This window comes from Lonchura striata, chromosome 1A, assembly GCF_050655825.1.
Source record: "Lonchura striata isolate lonStrDom1 chromosome 1A, ASM5065582v1, whole genome shotgun sequence".
NCBI classification, from domain to species: domain Eukaryota; kingdom Metazoa; phylum Chordata; class Aves; order Passeriformes; family Estrildidae; genus Lonchura; species Lonchura striata.
In genome coordinates, this window is record NC_140741.1 from 2,853,540 (window position 1) to 2,873,595 (window position 20,056).

Genomic DNA, 20,056 nt, shown 5'->3' on the forward strand with positions numbered 1-20,056 from the left:
CTACCAACAGGAGCACAAGTGATGCTCTCAACCCACCCAGTTCCTCTCATCTCAAAGCAATATCCAGAAATAGTTGCAAAGATTTGCAGTGGCTTAGAAGAAGAGCCACTTGTGCTCTGGCAGGATTTTTAGGGCACAACTGGAAGGCATCTTCTCACAGTGAGAACTTTTGCCTCAGAGGGAAATGCTCAGTGGAAGCTTCTTTTAACATCATTCTATGATGTGATCTGTGGCACCTGAGTTTAGCAGCTCCACAAGCATGAAGCAGAAATTCCTCTTGGCTGTCAAGTATTTGTTTGACTCAGATCACACTGAAGCACATTTAGCATGACTGGGATAAAAGAGGTTTTACTTTAATGTACTGCTTAGCAAGGGGAAAAAAATACCCTGTCAACAACCAAGAAGCCAACAACATCCAAAACTAGATTTAATTGCAAATTAGCAAGGAAAATTGAGTAGCGCTTAATGCAGGCACAAATCAAGAGATGAAATTCAATGGTTCACCAGAGACTCCCAAAGATACATAATTTTGTAATTAATGGCACTGTTTTCTGTAGTTTAGGGTGCAACATGTGTCACCCCTCCTGGAATGAACCAAGGGTTTTGTGGTTTTATTTAAGCACATTGTTGACCAGAATTAGAGGAAAAGAAATTATGCATTTATATGTCATCTAAATTAATGTTTTTTTGAGAAGTCTTTTAAATCTCCCAACTCCCAAATCAAGTCTGGTAAAGTAATTCAAGCATGCTGTAGGCCCTACCTACATAACAACATGCCATTTCTTAGAGTAAAACCAAACCAGTAAAACCTCATCATCAGGTTAAATAACACTGCTGCCACTGGCAGATCCCCTCAGAAGCAAAAGGATGAGCAGGAGCAAGCTCATCTCAGGAAGGCTGGCAAAGGCTCTGGGCCATGAACTGCATGGAGTCTTCCAGGCACATCAGGAAGTTGTAAGTTTAACACTAATAAAAGCTCACACAAGTAGAAGATGAAGAAATAAGGCAATGCAAATGGGGATAAAGCCCTCAGTGCTCTATGTTTTGAGTAGTACTTAATTCCCACAGCTGCTGCATCCCTTAGCCAGCTCAGCCATATCTTTTCTCCTAGGAGTGCCTGTCCTTTAAATATTTCTGGGCAGACTGCAATAATCTGTAAGACAGGTGATGTTACACACAGCTGCTGTAAATGCTCCTAAACTGTCAGGATGGATGTTCACTTGAAGTATTATTTTCTGAACTCATTTATTTTAAAAGAAACAGTAAATATGAATTTCTTACATCTAGAATTCATGTTAGAGCATATTTTTTTAAGCTTTCTATGAGCATAAACAGGTTATTTACAAAACATTTACAGAAATGAGTCTGTTGTTAGGAAACCTCTTGAAAACAATTACAGAGAAATTTCGTAACACTAATTTTTGGAATAAACGCTACCTGCTTGACTACACTTCATAAATTAGAAATGGGTTTTATTGGCCTCATCTGAAAAATCACTGGTAAGAGTTTCATAAGGAATGAGCTCGTAAGAGAATTTCAAGGACAAAATGTATGCCATAACATAGTAAAGAATAAGACAGGCTGACCTCATTAAAGTCATGAATTTGTAAAGTTTTCCTGTTTAGGACAGCACCTGAAGCACTTTTTTCAACTGGACACAAATGACAATGTTCTAAAAAGTTACCACTTCAAAGAGATTTAGGACTATCTGCACCTATTTAGATAACAGGACTTCAGCTGAATATGAATCACAGAAGACACAAAATATTCAAGCCCAAGATGCTTAAATGCAAAACACTACAAAACAAAATATAGCACTGTCTTTAACTCCTATGATAATTCACACCCTAAGTGAACTTCAGATCTTTGCACTTCACTATCAGATGCAGACTGTAAGTACCTGCACAAGCCTGCATGAAAAGGACACTCATTGGATTGTTGTTGTTGTTATGCATGCCACATTTCCTTTCCCTTCCTGCTGATGAACACCCATCTGCTTTCACTTAGAGGAAACTTGTCAGACAACAAAATTAAAATGTTACAAAATATTTAGTTTCACTTGTCCTGTGGCAAATAGTCAAAAGAAAGATTACAGCACTGCATGCCCATCCAAATTTGCAACGAAAAACCATTACACTCTATGATACTTTTAATGAAAATTAAAATGCAAGTGAGTTGTTTTGTAAATCAAAATGCTACACATTAGATGTGGAAGCCCTTGGAACAGAGACAATAAACATTCCCTACTCAAGAGAACAAAAATCAACAAAACAAACCCCTTAGGAGATGCTTATGTATAAGACTGCTAGATCTAAATTTTAAGTTCACCATGACTGCATTGAAACATAATTCCAGGAGCTCTAACATTAATTAAGATTAAACCACCAGCAGCTAAATGGTGTTTATTAGATAATAAAACTGCACAATGCCCACAATCCCACACATAAAGCCACATAAGCTAATCTGGTTTGAAATGGTAACTACCCAGACCAAATTTGCTAAAAGGTGTTTGGAGATACACTACTAAAATCTGAAGTTTACAGATTATTGCCATATGAGGCTGGGGAAAAACTTATTTTACTTCCCTTTCCATCTTCAGCAATATCAAAAGACAAGCTCAAAACGAAAAGTGAGGAAAACAAGGGGCTGCAAGATGACTGATAAATTAAAATTCTTGCTCATGCATGAACCATTTGGTTCTCTTGTCACCTCTTTCTGCTTCTAAAGGACAAGCACCCAAAGTCTAGGGAGCAAAAGAGCACTAGACTGCATATCACCAAAATTTGGTATTCTGGTAAAAGCTTTAAGCAGACAATCATGGACACAAAGCACCAAACAAAACAAGGTGTTTAAATGTCCCTAAACCAAACAAACCAGAAAGATCAAGCTGAAAACTACAGAGTTCAGCTAGACCTTGCCACAATCTTTTTGAGTGAGGTGTGATTGTATTTTGCATCAAGAAGAACAGAGAAGATTAAAATAGTTACATTTTCTGGCAAGTTTTGTACCCACAGCACAACAATTTTTGCAATATGTAAATCCCTGATTTTAGCAGCTTCTTCCTTCAACTAAGTAAAAGAAAGAAATGTGGCCCTGCTCGTAAGCAAATTGAATTTATAGCTTACGTATAGACAAAGTTGAATTTAGAAGAACCAGCAAATCCAACACATCGCATTGGTTTTGCCTGGAGCTGAAAACTTTTACAGACTATGCCCATATTACAGTGCTCCCATTCTTAGCAAAACCAGAACAACACTTGCAGTAATATTTTTGTTGAATACCCAGCTCCTGGACTCCCTGATTAAAGGTGAATTTTGCTCTTCTAGCCTCAATTTTTGCAGTGAGAGGACTAAAGCTCAGGAATGCAAACAGATTTGCTGGTTTGTCCAATTATTTTCTCATTCAGAGCTTTCTCATGGTTTTTGAGGACATGATTTATGTTTTCTGAATAGCCAAGCTTAGCAAAACTAGTGCCATTTGAGGATAACAGAATCTAAGAAGAATCATCTCTGAAGCTCAAATCAAAGTGTCTATGAGTCAGCCACAGAGGAAGGGTTCCAAGGTTATGCACTCCCAACTCATCTGCTCAGCTTATAGGCTTCATTGAACAAAACTAAATTTACAGCGGGCAAATTTAAAAAGAAAAGTGACAGTTCACTGCACAGTTGTATTTACACAGCATTTCGTAACACTTTTTAGCAAGAAAATGAAGCATTTTCAACAAATTAAAAAAACCTGAACTAATACACTTGACAAGTCTCATACCTGAATGAAAACCATTTACTTGAGTCATTTAGTAAACTTACATTCAGCATGATACTGCATTTCCCTTTCGGTCTGCAGCAGACAGGAACTAATAGTCTCTGGCATTTAGAGGATATAAAAGGCAGTTTTGAGGCATTACATCTACCCAAGTAACTACCATATAGGACAGTACACTCCCTTTACTGAGCCTTGGAATTATTCTGGTTCATAAAAACACACTGAATGCCTTCACAATTAGATGCACTAAGATAGTAAAACAAATAAAGTTTTGCCTTCAAACCTGGCCAAACTATGTTTCTGCAGTTTGTAGCACTTGCAGCACGCAGACTGACTCCATCCCATGGCAGGAGGCCACTGAAATGCAGACTGCTGCTCTGGTAATGCCTTGTGGTTTGAGTTTTTGCTGTTGCTTAGCAGTTATGAAAACAATCCACTTGACAAGGTCAGAATTCATGACAAAGAAGTGTGGCGAGCAGAGCAAAACTTACATATAGAGCCCTATCTTTTGAAGTACCAGCTAAGGCCTTAAAAAGAAAGTTGCTGTAGTCATGATATTAAGGTTACAAATAATGTATTGCCTAGTACAAAATCAGAACAAACCTTGACACTTTTTTGTTCCCCTAAATTATCCCACATTGACACATAAAAAAAAGATTTCTGCTGGTTACCAAGTTCTCTGCAATTCTAGTTTACTTAAACACCTTTTTTAACCATGAAAAACATAAACCAAAAGTCTTCACTGACCATAAACCAATGCACATCACTCATTCTGCTAGAATTCCATTGCAGATCAAATCAATAATAATAATTTTAAAACACCAAAATATTAAATTGCACCATCCAAGTTACTTGAGTAGGAACAGGAAAGACACCCCCACTAGCACAGTGGAAAGAAGAAGATCAGGGTTTTGAGAGCACATGTTAAGCTTTCAGGTCATGCAGAGAATGAGCATTCCATACTCAACATCTTACAGGTAGATTTGGCTGGGAGGCAAAATCTGGCTTGCAGCACAGTCCCATATAACACTGCCTCTCCAACTCTACCAATTCACCATCAGCAGCAGCCTGGAGCCAGCGAGAAATCATCCACAAAGACAGAATTTTAGAGAAGAGAAGCCAATGAACTGAGTTTTACATGTGAAGCATGAGACTCAATAAGCCTGTGTCAGAAGTGGCTCACAGCCTTGGAGTCCCACATTCACACCTAAGAAGTTTTGCCTACAAATGCCATGTTATACTTTGTCATCTCATGCTAGTGTTCATATAAAATTTCCATTAGGAACAGCATTCCAAAACCAGAAAAGAAGTAGCTTGTAACGAGCTTAACTATAAGATTTAGAGTCACTGGTGTGTTTCCAGTAACTCTTGGGTAGCCACATGGCGATGACACTACTCACACATCAACCATCTTGTTTTCAACACGTTTGGTTTCAAAAAATCATCTGTGCAATGTGATGCTCCCTGATGATGCAGCTTCAGCCATATGCTTCACTCCTTCTCTGCAGTGACACAAGTGATTTTACCTCTACCCTATGTGTTTTTATGGCATAACAACTATCTCTTCATTCCTTTTGGATTAGGGCACCAAGCGCCCAAAGAAAGGTACTAGCAGGGCTCTTCTGCAGGGGCAATTTCAGGAGAGGCACCTATAACTAAGCTACAACCTGAGGTAGAGAGCAGTCTGTTCTCAGAACTCACTGAAAAATAGAGAAGTGGTGGGATCATGTTAACACCATGACTTTGGTACAAGGGGCCCAAAACCACTTCTCATTTCTGTGGAAACAAAGGCCCTTCAGCAAACTGTATTTGTATCACAACTCAAGAGCCTTGAATCTCTCAAATAAAATCCAGTCTAAAGTCTAAGCACAAAGTGGAATTTAAAATTAACAAGCCACTTACTACATCACAAGTAGAACCAAGATATCCAGGTAACACTACAATTTATTTCAAAGCTATGAGCTGCAAACTCAGCTCAGAATTCCCAGCTGGACTGCTCAGAGAAGAAAAAGCAATCATATCCAAGAAACTAAAACTGATTTACGCTTCTGTTTTCATAACAGTGACCCCTCAGCTTCTTGAGCAAAATGCAATTACACACGATTGATTGCACTCTTACCTTAGCTGCTGTCACTCTGCAGTTCTTAAGTTCATTTCATAAATGCTCTTGCATAACTTACGGGCTTTAACCAGAATCAGGTGTGCATATTCTAATTCCTATGTGCTTGTGGGTTTATGCATGTAGTCTAACAATGAGATTTGCTGGCTGCAGTCACACAGTTCACTTTCAGGCAGGGTACCCCAGAAGACAGGTACTGTCCCATCCTGTTTCCTCAGATACCCCTTGAGCATACCCTTACTTCTGACTACTGCTCCTACTTCTGGACTGAAAACAAAAATGAACAAACCCATATTTGTAATACATGAATAATGTGATTTACAGAAGTGTCTGCCTTTGAAAAATCTTTGCAATATATTTTCAAGATGTTCCACATGTAAATAATTTCTTTTATATATCTCCTCTGAGATCTATACTAGCTCATAATTAACCCCCAATATAGCCAGCAGAGGCAGAGACATTCTTAACAAGAACCTTTCCAGTAAAACAGCCACAGTGAATACTGATGCTTAAGTTAAGCTACAATAAACACATTAAATCTAGAAACTGAAAAACTGTGTTCACATCCAAAAACAACTTGTTGAAAAACCAAAATCCTAAAAATAAAAATATTTTGTTTAAATTAAGATTGAGGCTTGGATGGGGATGAACAGGAAAAACAATTATTTATTTCATTAGATATTAGTAGTTCACTGTTAAACATAGATCTCATTTACTACATATAAGATCAATGGCAACTTTAGTAATTACTTGGAGGGATAGAGGGAAACGTTGCTATAGCAATACCAACCATAAGAAGAAAATCCACATCTTACTCAGAGCAGCATTTCTACATTGCATTGTTTTCATAGCAAAGCCCTCTAGCAGAGAAGAGTGCAGCAAATCCTAACACCAATTTTCATCACACAGACATAGTCTGGGCAAGTATTTCACAAAAATATCCTGAATAAGGAAATGATAACCATACATCAAGAAATATTTTGTTCAGTTTAGTACTTCCATTCAATACACGCCAACTAGAGTTTAAACCCAGGCTTTCCTAAGCCAACTTCTCAGAAGTTGATTCAGAAAACAAAGTATTTAGGGGCTAGCTGGGTGTTTTCCCCCTGTTCTCTACATAATCCCAAGCAACCTAAATGATATTTGATCCTCCTTAAACTGGCTTGACTTAGGTCTGCGGGTTTCTTGGCTCAGGCAATAAGTGAAAGAAATAAAACTGGTTTGGAACTGGAATCAGCCCTGAAGGGAATACAGGCACATTTGCATGTTCCTACCCCTGATGCAGCTGGAATCAGTGTTTAGAGTCAGACAAAACAGAAGGATGACCAACATACCATTGCAACACCTTTTCCTGGCCAGCCTCAAGGGAGGGAATTCCCACCCACAGGCTTCTGGCAATGGGACTTGATTGTGGGTTTGGGGAACCAGGACTTTGGGTGTTTCTTTCTAGCTTGTCAAAGGTTGACCCCATTCTGTCTGTCTTCACACCTACCCTGGATTACAGATAATATCATGCTTTCAATCATCCTGGCTTTTTTAGCCGACTACTTTTTCACTTTTCCATGAGTTGACCAATTAAATGTTGCAGCATTCGCAATCACAGTCAGATTTAAAACAAGGATCAACTCAATTGAAAACAATCATCAACACCGATCGGTGAAAACAGATCTATTATGATCCTGACAGCTGATTTTCTCACGTCTCTTTCTCTCTTACTTTTGACAAATTAAGTTTCAAAAACAGATTTATGTACATCTCTACAGTTCCTAGAACACCTACAGTTCCTAGAAGACCTACAAAGAAGCCATGACTACAGTACACATAGTCATTATGTAAATAAAGAAATATTTATTTACATAATTATTTATTATAAATAATATTTCAGTAAATAATTCAAATTAAATAATTCTGATGAAGTACAAATTACCTGGCTTCCTATGGTCCTGTGAACATTGTGGTGTTCATTCCTAAGGTGTGTTAAAAGAGCAGAAAATTTGAAAATGGCTATGCAATACAAACCCACATCTCACACAGAGTTAAGGAGTCCTAGTACATACATACATTTCAAGTTGATAGTAAGGAGGAAATCTTTATAGAAGGACTTCCATTGTCCACCATTTCAGATTCACCCTTGTGGATACAGGAACGTCACAGCTGTACAAAATTCTTCCTCTGCATTGCTCATCCCTGACATCCTGGGCAGAATCACAGAAAAACACAGAAAACTCCGCTGCAGTTCTTTGAAGATCAGCAGCTCGATTCTCCGCTTGGAGAAGGACTCTCACCAGTATAGATGGGGTCTGCCACAGCTTGGTCCAGCCGAGTCTCAAAAACACCCAAGGAAAGACTCCACCACCTCTCTGGGTGGCATTTTAAAACTCTTGTGCTACTCAGTGGTGAAAAACATTTTCCTAATGACCAGTCTGAACTTCTAATGGCCAGTCCAATCTGCAATTTGTGACAGTTGCTCCTTGTTTTAACAATCTGCCACAAACAAGAGTTCATTTCCACAGTCATCAGAACTTGTCCTCAAGAAGCTACAGGTTTCTATCAGATGGGCCCCTTTGCCTCTTCTTTTGGGCAGACTGAAACAGCTCAAGGACCCTAATCTCTCCTCATTTATTGTGGTTCCCATGGCTCAGAATCACCTTGGTAATGCTCTCTCCATTTTCTCAACATCATGCTTTTCATTTGAGGAACCTCGGGACTGACTGATGAACCAGAGCACTCAGCAATGCTGAGAAGGACAGTTACTTCCCCAGATTTGCTGTTCATGGAGACCACCATGTTATTTGCCTTATTTGCAATGAAAATGCATCACTAACTCATTTCTGACTTGGTAGCAATCGTCACATCCCATGGCTTTCCCATACATGTTCTCTTCAACCAGCTGCCTCCCAGGCTACATTGCTGCAAGGAGTTGATCTGCATGAGCACAGAACTTCATGTTTATTCTCACTGAAGTTCAAGAGCTTTTTGTTAGCCAAATCTCAGCCTTCCTAAGACCCAGCTGAATTGAATTTCTACCACTTCATGCACCGAACCTCTCGCACCAGTTTAATGGGATCTATAACTTTTCTCTTGGATGCATTCCATTCCACCATCTAAGTAATTAACAGAGAGGTGACACCACTGTCCCAATCCCTCACAGGCCACTTGCTATTTGTCTCCAGTGAGACACTGAGCATGGGAGACTACACTTGGAACTCTAATATCCACACAGTTTTCAATTAATCTAACAACTCATATAGATCCTCAGTGAGAGATGATAACAAAAGCTGGAGTCAGAGAGTTCAGGATGGTTTGGGTTAGAAGGCCCTTAAAGATCAGCCAGTTCAACCCCTCTGCCATGGTCAGAGACACCTTCTGCTAGATCAGGTTGCTGAAAGTTCCATCCCCAGATTGGGCATTCACAACTTCTCTGGGCAACCTGTGCCAGTGACTCGCCACTCTCACAGCAAAGAATTTACCCACCACTATGCCCACATCTACATATTTGGTCATTTATTCACAAAAGGCATTCAGGTTCATCAAATACTTCTTGCCCCTGGTGCATTTGGGTCAACTATTATTTATTATCTTCACATTCCTCTCGCATTTGAAAACACATTCCCCAGAGACACGATATGTAACATTTCTAGGGATTGAAGAAGGCTGACTAGCCCTGAGCTACCCTTCTTTCTCTCCTTAAAAAGATGAGTGTAATAAATAAAGCCTTTCCCTAGTTTTCAGAAGCCTCTCTGATATACTTTCATGGAGAACAGCAGAATTCCAATTCCAACAGCAATTGCAATTGAATCACTTATGTCTTTCAGCATCCTAGCATCAATTCCATCCAGCCTGATAGATTTGAACATAACCAGCTTTTAAAAATAGTTCTGAGTAGTAAAATACTCTGTTTCCTGTGCTGCACTGCTTATTTAAGTTCTCCTAGGCAAGCTTTGCTTTTGTACACAACCGTGTTTGGAACAAGAACGCATCATGACTCTTGCCTCATGGGACAAATTGCAAGACAGGGCACCTCTTGCCCATGCACTCAATCCCACACTGCTTAGGCTCTGAGGACACAGCACTTATCCCCACACACACTTATAAAACTGGAGAGGTCTCTGCCCTCAGGCTCCATGAGCAGCAATCTACCAAAAAGTGCTTCTCACAACTAGCCAGTGACAATAAAGAGAAAAGAACACAAATATTCAGAGCACTAGCCTCAAAATACTGATTAAAGGAAAATAGAGAGCCAAGAAATACCCACAGCACAAAGAAAACTTTCAACCCTTCCCTTAATAGTATCGCCAAAGTAACTGGAGGAATGAAGAAAAAGATTAACTCACCATTCTGACACATGATGTCAAACTTACTTACTTAACAGGACTAAAACTACTAGATCCCACATGGATTCTGCCAGGATGTGGTTGCAGGGGAACAGCGGAGACCCAGTGAGACTCCCCTTCACCGACCTTAAAGAATCTCAGTGCTGCCTCGACAGATCTGCCAGGCTGCCTTCCTGAATGCTCAGTGCAAGGTTGCTACCTACCCTTTCCTCTGCCTTTACCAAAGACCTGCAACCCACTGCAGCCTCATCACAACTTGTTTCTGAGAAACAGGAGGACCCAAATGCTGTCTAATGGCAGCATTTCCAGAGGTCTTCAGACAAAGCCATCTGTGCAGATGCCAATTCTCAGTGCTCGGAACAAAAGAAAGGAAGCTGTTTCCACTGTATGCAGGTTTTGAACACTACTCCCTACTCCATGTGTTTAGACAACACATACACTCTGCTACAGAATCCCAGGATAGGTCAGGCTGGAAGGGACCACAGTGGGTCATGGTGCCACCTCCCCGCTCCAGCAGGGCCATCCCAGGGCACAGGGCACAGGATTGTGTCCAGAGGGGTCTGGGATATCCCCAGTGAGGAGACTCCCCAGCCTCTCTGGACAATCTGCTCAGGCTGGGTCCCTGCCCAGGACAGAAGCTGTGCCTCCTGCCCAGGTGGAGCCTCCTGGGCTCAGTCCCTGCCCGTGGCTCTGGTGCCATTGCTGGGCCCCAGAGCAGAGCCTGGGCCCTGCTCGGAGCCCTCCCTGCAGCCAGGGACACCCAGGGCTGAGGGCCCCTCTCAGCTGGGGCTCCTCTCCAGCTGCACAGCCCCAGCTCCCTCAGCCTTTCCCTGCCAGAGCTGCTCCAGGCCCCAAATCCTCTCAGCAGCCTCCGCTGGCCCCGCTGCAGGAGCTCCATGGCCCTCCATCCCTCCAGAGCTGGACACAGCCCTGCAGATGTGCCCCACAGGCTGGGCAGAGTTCAACCTCATCTTCTTTGTAACAGTGAAGTGGGAAACAAGAGCAGAGCACTGCCTTGCTCCTCTTCATTCAGCCTACATCACGCTGGCAGACCTCTGTATCAGACTTCAAATCTACCACATGTACCTGATTTTAACATACTTTGTACCACCTACTATCACTCGTGTGCTTTGCTACATTCCCTCTGCTTTCTAGTACTAATGCCACACTCTTACAAAGAAAAATCTCCAATGAGCGTGTGAGTAAACACAAAGTGCAAACTTAATAGGACCAATAACATCAATGTTTTCTGGCAGAAAACCTTCTCAAGAGTATAGAGACCACATTACTTGTGGCCCAGCATATCTTGTTTGTTCTTGTAGTATAAAGTCCTGGTGGAGAAATATTAGTAGAACTTTCATGCTTATGCTAAAACATCAAAAGATACACTCCCCTGCTAACACCACATACTTCTTTTCATTAAAGAAATTATTTTATCAATGAAGAAACACTCAAAACATAAAAAAAACAAACAAAAAAAGAGTTCTACAGTTGTAGGCTTACAACTTATCAATAGGAGGACAATGCAAACAGGAAATTGATATATTACCCTAACAGTGCACTCACTGCTCTGTTAGGGTAAATTTCCATAATGTATGCAAAACATGGCATTTTAAAAAGCTAAGGCAATGACATATGACCTTTGCATCATGGAATTAGTTATTCTTACTATATTTTCCTGGCCCTGATCTTTCTGAACTTTCAAAACAATTATCAAATAGATGCAATATTTCTATTAGTGCAAGTGAAATGTTCTTGTTTGCTAAGACTTTTGCACAGCACTGTACAGAATAAAAACCCATCTACCTATGGGACACTCCAGTGAAAATCTGTAAATTATTTAAAAGAAGCTGCTGCTAGCAATTATGAGCATTTTAGACAAAAAGCATCTCTGACAAGATATTTTGGGCACTATAATTTGCATGGAAAGGACAAGGTTGCACAGAGCAGGTAGGATTTTTGAAGTCTAAAAGACAGAAAAAAATAAGTGCAAGGAAGTGTCCATTTTATTTTATAAATGAGTCAGCAGTACTGGGTGATATTTTTACATAGCTGCATGGAGCAAAGCACCAAATGCTGCCAACGCTACTCTAGAGTGATAATATAGACAACACACTGAAAATTATATGTTAAGAGTAAAAAATCCATATGAGGACTTGCACGCATTTCACAAAACAAAATCTTACTGTCTTAATTTCAACAATCAAATGTAATAAATTGAACTTATTCTTCTTACCCAGGAAGACAAATTACAAGTTTCCTGCTCTGTATCTAGGAATGCTACAAGACCTACTTCCAGAACTCCACTTTTTATTTAAGGGCTCACAGTCACAATCACATTAGTCACGCTCAGTGTAGGCGTATGTAGAAACGAAGAGAACTACTCTCTCTGAAAGCACCCTGTCATTTAATGAAAGACTTGCAGTATTGTGACTGTTTTAACATTTTGAACACATGAACCTCAGATCAGAAACAAGTTCCTATGAAGGGCTCCAGATCACCTTATTTCATCTCCCAGAAGAAGACTACCTAGGCTGACAGGGAAATTAAATGTTAGTGACAAGCAGAGAAGTTGGGTTTTGATAAATGCAGACTATGTCACTTCAGAAGGCAAGAACTTCCCTATCTTCAAGGATGTAATAATCTATGGTCAGCAATGGAATCTCTGGCATTGAGTATTATTTTCTTTTTTTCAACATGCTTATCTAACTTTTAACATTAAATACCAACAGCTAGATGTGCCAACCTATAACCCTTTAAGACTGGAAATTTAAAATCATATTGAATATCAAGAGCAAAGCAACCTGTCCTCCTGTGTACATCAGCATCCTGGGCTGGGGGAATTCTCAGAAAAGGTGACAAATGTGTTCAGTATTAATGCAGCTTCAGCCTGTTGATGATTCACCAGCAGAGGGGTGACTATTGAAATACAAATATACATTACTTGAAAACCCATACTGCAGTAAATGTAGCACTGACAGGCAAAAGTTTCCAAGAGGAACCTGAGAATTAAGACAGTCCCCTGTCCAAGTGGAATAGTATGAGCAGCTAATGCCTCTGTAGGCTGTGACTGACTTGCTGTCAGGTCACAGTTTAGTTTTGCATATGTGGTTGGTTCAGCAGTATAACTGTGTTGGCAGAGTCCAGAGATCTCGTCTTTAAAATATGGGGGGGTTGTCATCACATCATCTTGGAAGCACACAGTTGCACCTTCTCCTCGATCTGCTTGCTGGGAACTCTTTGTGGACAAGTTTATCAGCTGTAAGCAATGCCTTACCAGTTCTTGAAAAACCCTGAGCCAGCCAAAGCAATACGCTTCCCCCTTGGTGGAAAATTCAGTGTTCCCAATGGCAGAAACACAATCTCAGCTGTATATGAGCCAACACAAACATCCAGCAGAAAAAATGCTGAGCCAAAACACCTGAGACCCCATATATGAAACATTCCAGTACCAGGAACTAATACTTGACCACAAATCACCTGATTTGGATGGTGTAGCAAACAGCAGATTTGAGATAGGTGCCTCTAAAGAACTGATTTCAGTGTGAATACAGACAGCTTTAGAACATGGTGGAGATGAGTTCAATTCTACTCTTGGTCAAAGAGATTAATACACAGCTAGCAGTCTGCCTGATACTAGAGAGGAATGAAGGGTCAGGAACAGGCCAAAACAGAGGTGAAGGGATACACCTCCAGCTGGAAATGAGGCTTAGTGGTCACAGCCTGAGCTCTCTCAGCTTAGTGAAGTGGCAGCAGAACTAGGCAAAGGAACAAACCAAACTGCCTGGGAAAGGACACAGAGATTAGGAAATAGGGGAAATGAAAAAATATTAACTGAGAAATGAACCAAGGATCCAGCATTTCCTATCAAATCACTATGTTGTTTAGGGTACCCTGAAACCTTAAAATCAAATAGAGCAGAAACCCACCAGCTGCTTTAAGGATGCACAGGACAAGGCAGGAGCCACTGAACATAAATGTAAGAAAGAAGAAAAATTAAAACCATAGCTAGACACTGTTATGGCAAATGTTACTGGTTATCTGCAGAACCACAAAGCTCTTCTACTGAGCTGGCAGATTTGAGTACTGCATCTAAGTGCAAGATTTGATGGTTATTTTGCTACACAGAACAGAGCATGGCATAAACACCCTGGGCTCATCACCCTCTTCTCTCTACAAGTGTCATCAACTTTAGTTCAGCTGCAAAGAAAGGCACAAAGAAATGCACAGGGGATCACTGACATTTTGTTACATACTATGAGTGTATTGCTCTGGAGTGTCTAATGAAGATAGCAGCAATAAGGACTCAAAAGGAGGTCACTGGTAGAAACCAGTGTCATTCAATGTTTAACACCTTGACCTGGGATTTCACTTCTTCATGCAGCAGAGCTCCACAGGGAAGTAGAAGCAGAACCACATCAAAGCAATAATGTACATTACTGGAGAAAGGATCACAGGGGATGTAAAAAGCTAGGCTGAGACGTTCCGGCTGCAGTCACAGGAATAAAGAAGAATCTACTGCACACACTGCATGGTTATCAGAGCTCTGAGGCTGCAAAAACAGATCTTTTATCACAAAAGCAAGCAGATTGTTTCTTTGCAGTCTGCAAGGTTGTAAGTAGAGCAACAAGAACGCAGTTATACAGGCTGTGGGTTAACTAAGGGTATAATTCTGTCTGTCACATTCAATTTAGGAATATGAATACATTTCATATGAATTTGGGTGTCCTACTAATGGCCTGGGGAGCAATAGCCTTAGCATTTTTAAAAATTTTTTGTCCAACAAAGGAGTTGAGTCCTTTACAGCAATGACATTTAATTCAACAGCCAAAGGCAATCTAGAAGCAGTCCTGGACTGAGATGTTCTCCTTGACTTAAAGCTAGAAGCAATGAATAAGCTGATGTCAGTATATGCAATAGTTTTGCTAAGGGCTCCTTCTTTAACAAAAATTCACCCTCAAAATTGTCCTTAAAATTACGTTTCAACAGAATCATGCCATGCATTTCAGACCAACAGATGACAAAAATAGAAGAGCTCTGTGAGCATGTACTACATCAGAAAGTGCTTTAGGTCAGGAAGCCAAATCCCTTTATCTCTCTCCCCCACAACAGAACACTTCTGAAACTCCTCCATTATCCAGCTCAAGCATGGGACTGGAGAAGAAACCTATTCATTTCTGTCCTTACAGAGAAAGATTTTAAAAACTAATGCCCAACAAGACCACACGTTAGTGAATAAGCAGTGACAGGTGGTAAAAGCAGATGGTTTTGAAAAGATTTGCAGCAGTCTCTGGCTCCACCATCCCAGAAGCTCCACAGGGTACTGGCAGAAGTGCTATCTTTCCTTTTCTTTCCCTTCCTTAGTCCAGAAAACCAGCAGCTGATCTTGATGGTTGCCAGGAAGGCAGGAAAGGACAGGCAAAACTCACTCACGCTCTTCATCCCACCTCCAAACTGCTTTTGCCTCTCTGCAGAAGCCCAGCCGAACACAAGGCACTGCTCTAGGCTGAGCAGCTGGGTGCCCACCTGACACGAGACACAAACCCACCCCGTGTTTGCTGTCCCAGCCAGGATCAGCGTGGGCAGAGCTCCTGGCTTTGGAGTCACTCGCCACAGACCAGGACCACTTGGCTTCTGACCACACCAGAGGATGGTACCCAAGAGAGCATCACAGCACGCTGCAGAGCTGAACCCCAGCACACACACACAGGCCAGAGCAGCTCTGAGCATCAGCTTCTGAAGGCCCTAGTGATGAAGGAGGCATTTCAGATGCTGCAACCCCAGCAGCCAGACTTTGACAAATGCTGAATGACTTCACGTTACGGAGCAATACAGCAATGGGAGCAAAGCCCACGGAAGCACAGATATTCACATTACACCTCAAAACAGAGGAAGTGGGCAAAAAAACATTATTTCACGTGTAAACAACAGCAGTGACAGAAAAATATATTCCAGTGAGTGTTGTATGCTTGGCCAAAGCAATGTTGATTGCTACAGGTGCACCCTTCTCCAAATTACTGCTACTTATGCTCAGAGAACACAGACCCACTAACGATGAAGAGACAGTGTGAGCACCATGCTGTCATTTTGGGCACAGCACAGCTCCAGTCAGCTGTAACTCTCCTCTGAGCTAAACACCTTATCACACCTAAAATGATCACTCAAGGCCATTTCTTATTCTGCCAATGAATCATTACATGGTGCCACCTCTGGCTACTACCAAAATCGCCTGCAACCATGTCAGCCATTAACTCCACAGTACACCCACTCCAATGAACCTTTTAGAACACTGCTCTGCTCTGTTAATACCCACATATTTTGTGAGTAAATTAAGAATCTCTCAGCATTTACTTTAGTGTAGAGTGGGAACTACACGCCTGGTACTTTTCCTACAAAGCATCTCTATTTTTCAGATTTTCCTCAGAAAGAGCAGTGATTGGCTCAATATCAACATCACACTTACTCTTTCTTTATATTTCTTAAAACAATACAACTCCATAGCTTTGTAAGAACGTTTTTATTGTTGTTTATCTATCCCACTGTTTACAAAATTGCAGTCAATTAAAGATTTCATACTTTCACCCACAATATCAAGGTAGTTTCTGGAGGAATTTTCTAGAGAGGATTGTAACGTAACAATGTAATTACATTCAGCAGCCCTCAAATAAGAAAAGGCATTTTTGAGCCATCTATAGCAAAATAAATCCCTTCTTTACATTAAATTAGGGAACTTTTCTTTCCTTCCAACAATTAGGTTTACGATTCCTTTCCGGAAAGTAAAACAGAAAACAAACAAATCAAAAAAAGAAGCTGTCAGTCCAGCCAGTCCCAGTTTTATACAGCATTTAGAACAGTATTGAAAACTACAGTCTGCTACAAGATAAGCATAAGCCATTCAAAACTGGAATTAAAACCTTGTATTTGTTTATGGTAAATTTGTCACTTTGGACACAATAAAATATAGGTCTGGGCTTGGACAAATGCATGGCCAAAAGATGGCTTTAGAAATTATATTGTAAGCATTCAGGTTTGTGACCAGTCCTGCCATTCTTGAATGCATTGATCAGTCTATTTTTTCTGTTAACCTCACAAGACAACCACCTGCTACTCAAAACAGATATGCAAAATGGATACTGGTACAGAGGGTTAAAAATTCACTGAAGTATGAGGAAAACCCATTATAACCTTATTTTATGGGCATAGCTGCACTACAATTACATTGTGGAAGGAGAAAAATTAATTGGGAAGGAGAAAACTTTGGAGTCAAACACACCAGTGTATTTTTGAGGCACAAGACAACCTTTCTGTGAGCATGGGTGGAAGAACAGAGCCCCATGCCATTTCCAGCCACTTGAAACTCCCTAAGCAGGAGTACACACAAAGAGAAACCGATTCAAGCAACTCCTGCAAAGCACAGCTAATATAAGCTTAGAACAAAACACAATTATAACTGAATTACAGGTATTTCTGCCAAACCTTCAATATGCCTCATACTTTAACAACAAATGTAGCCACAGATTTGAGGGAGAAAGGGTTTTCAGTTTCTAGTAATTACCAAGAGAACATTAATTACATACCTACTATTATTATTTCACTACGTAAAGACCCAGTTTGATGTAATTTTAAGGCTGCATGCCACACAAAGACAGCTAAAGAAAGCCTTAAAGCACTATGAAAATAAGAAAAAAGAAACAGACAAAACATCTGGCATTAAAAATGGGAAACACAGGCTTACCATTAGAAAACGGAATGGACAGTAACTGTAATAAAAAAAAAAAGCATCTGCTGTTGTCTTCTCTTGAAGGACAAAGTTTCCTCTTTGACTCAGTTCATCAGACCCTTGAAGGGTATGTCTACATGAGTAACTGGAGACAGGCAGGCACCTCTTCTCCCTCTCCAAGCTGGCCAGACAAGCCAAACGGCACCTGGAGGCTGTGCAGAAGCATCAGCACAGCAGCAAGTGAGCTCAGGAGGCTGAGCACCCCCTCTGCGGGGAGGAGCGGCGCCTCTTCCCCCAGCACACGCACCTCTGCCCATTCCTTGCCACACTTCAGTCAGGCCTCGAGTCACACCCAGGAACCCATCCAACTCCAAACCAGGCCGACAGCAACAGCAAGAGCAGATCTGCACTTGGCCAGGAGTAATGGTCCCAGCCCGAGCAGGAGATCAGGACTGCACAGCCAGAGGTGAGGCAGGCTAAGTCCCTGCCCAGGCAGGAGCCCACGTTTAGGGAGTGAGGTTCCCTAAATGTGGGTTTAGCATGAAGACCTTCCCAGGTGAAGAGCTCCCAAATCAGGACTGCCCTGGTGAAATAGCTGCCTGGGTCAGGGAAGTCAGCATCCTTCAGATTATCCTTATTTCCAGACACATCTTTCCTGACTCTTTCCATGACCCACTCCCTAATAATGTAGATAATTTTCATCTCGCTGGATAATATTCAAATTCCCATTTCTTAAGCCTCTTTTGTAGGGTCAGGACCCTTGGGAAAACAGAATGCTGTAATTTTTTCATAGTAATAATGCAAAATACTGCATTCTTATAGGACAATGCTAATATTATCCCCTGCAGCTGTTATTCCCAATATTTTCTTCCAAACACAGCAAAACCAAAACACATAGCAAGGTAAGCAACAGCCCCCAGATTAGTCAGGTACTCATCAATACAATTTTCTCCACCCCACTGAGTTGCTCACATGGTCTTTCCCTTCTATAGGTCAAAATAACTTGCTATGGCAGAAAAACCTGACAAGCTCTTCAGAACTAGGAGCTTTCTATGTGATATGGGAGAAAAATTTTTTCCAATGACAGTCTAATTCTGCAGGCTGCTCCTCTGGAACAAGGATCTACACTCTGCCACAGGACGTAAAATCATCAGTATCCAGAAGATTTCTGAAGACAATGACCACTTGTTAGTGTTCTCCACTGCACCATACAGACAAAATACACTTTCTGTGCCTTTGGACAAGTTGCCAACAGTCCCTGTCACAATCCTTCTGTCCTGTCATCATCCATGTTCCTCTCCCTGCCAGCACTCCTACACCTTCCCAAGTCATTCGCCTCCCCAAGATTCAGGTTTGTCAGATCTGAACCGACTTTGGGGAGGGTACAACAAGCTTACCAGTCAAAGCTGCTTCCTCTAACATAGCCACAAACTTGGTGCCTCTGTTAACAGGCCATTTCCTATTACTTTTCTAGCAGTTGATCTCCAGATATTTTTTTTCCCCGCTGACATGCAATGGGTTCTATTTAATCAGCCTTTTCTCACATGGTCTTTAAGATGTTTTAAAACTACATTTCCCCACCACTAATTTAAACAAGGCTTGACAGGGATTAAACTTGAATCCTGAATTGGAAGAACTGAAGAATTTGCAGCTTTGTTACAATATCAGATGCATCCTCAAACATACTCTAAATATAGTAGAAGGCTGGCCTAAATCTGCTCTTCCTTCATGTTTAATTCACATACCTATGAGTGAATGCATTCCCACCCCCCATATACTGACATTTATGGTGACTTTAACTTAGACAAACACCCCAAAACACAAAGGAAATGTTTTAAAACATTATAGTTATGCAGAAACAAGTTGTCAGAACACAACAGATCTAGAGGTTAAAGCACAACACTGCAGCAGGGATTTTACAACTTCACTAAAGCAACTATCAATTCTTAAACTATGTAGTTCCTTCAAACAGAAGACAAGTCCCTAACTCAGTAATGAACAGAACTTAAGCCTTTTCTAGTCAAGAACATTACACTAAGCAGGAAATTATGATGCTTTTGACACAGCAATGCAAATCAAAATAAACTCCAGTAGCAAATCTTGGTGCCACCAGCTTCTTAA

General features: G+C 41.0%; 2 protein-coding genes across 12 annotated transcripts in view; both read right to left on the minus strand.

The window, feature by feature from the left end:
• LOC110470362 (fatty acyl-CoA reductase 1) overlaps positions 1-20,056 on the minus strand; it is a 119,926-nt gene that overhangs the window by 97,541 nt on the left and 2,329 nt on the right. For 2 of the 9 annotated variants that reach the window (XR_002465396.2, XM_085570080.1), the window contains exon 1: positions 4,046-7,860. The exons of 5 other annotated variants lie outside the window; for them this stretch is intronic. Coding sequence is in view for 3 of the 4 variants with exons in the window: in XM_085570080.1 (XP_085426206.1) it covers positions 4,046-4,107 (62 nt within the window). In the remaining variant the exon portion in view is untranslated. Of the gene's footprint in view, positions 1-3,806; positions 3,997-4,045; positions 7,866-20,056 lie in introns of those variants that run through there. 2 more of the 9 variants (XM_085570084.1, XM_085570081.1) reach the window with 2 other exon arrangements.
• LOC146763348 (uncharacterized) overlaps positions 1-20,056 on the minus strand; it is a 49,738-nt gene that overhangs the window by 13,291 nt on the left and 16,391 nt on the right. The window lies entirely within an intron of this gene.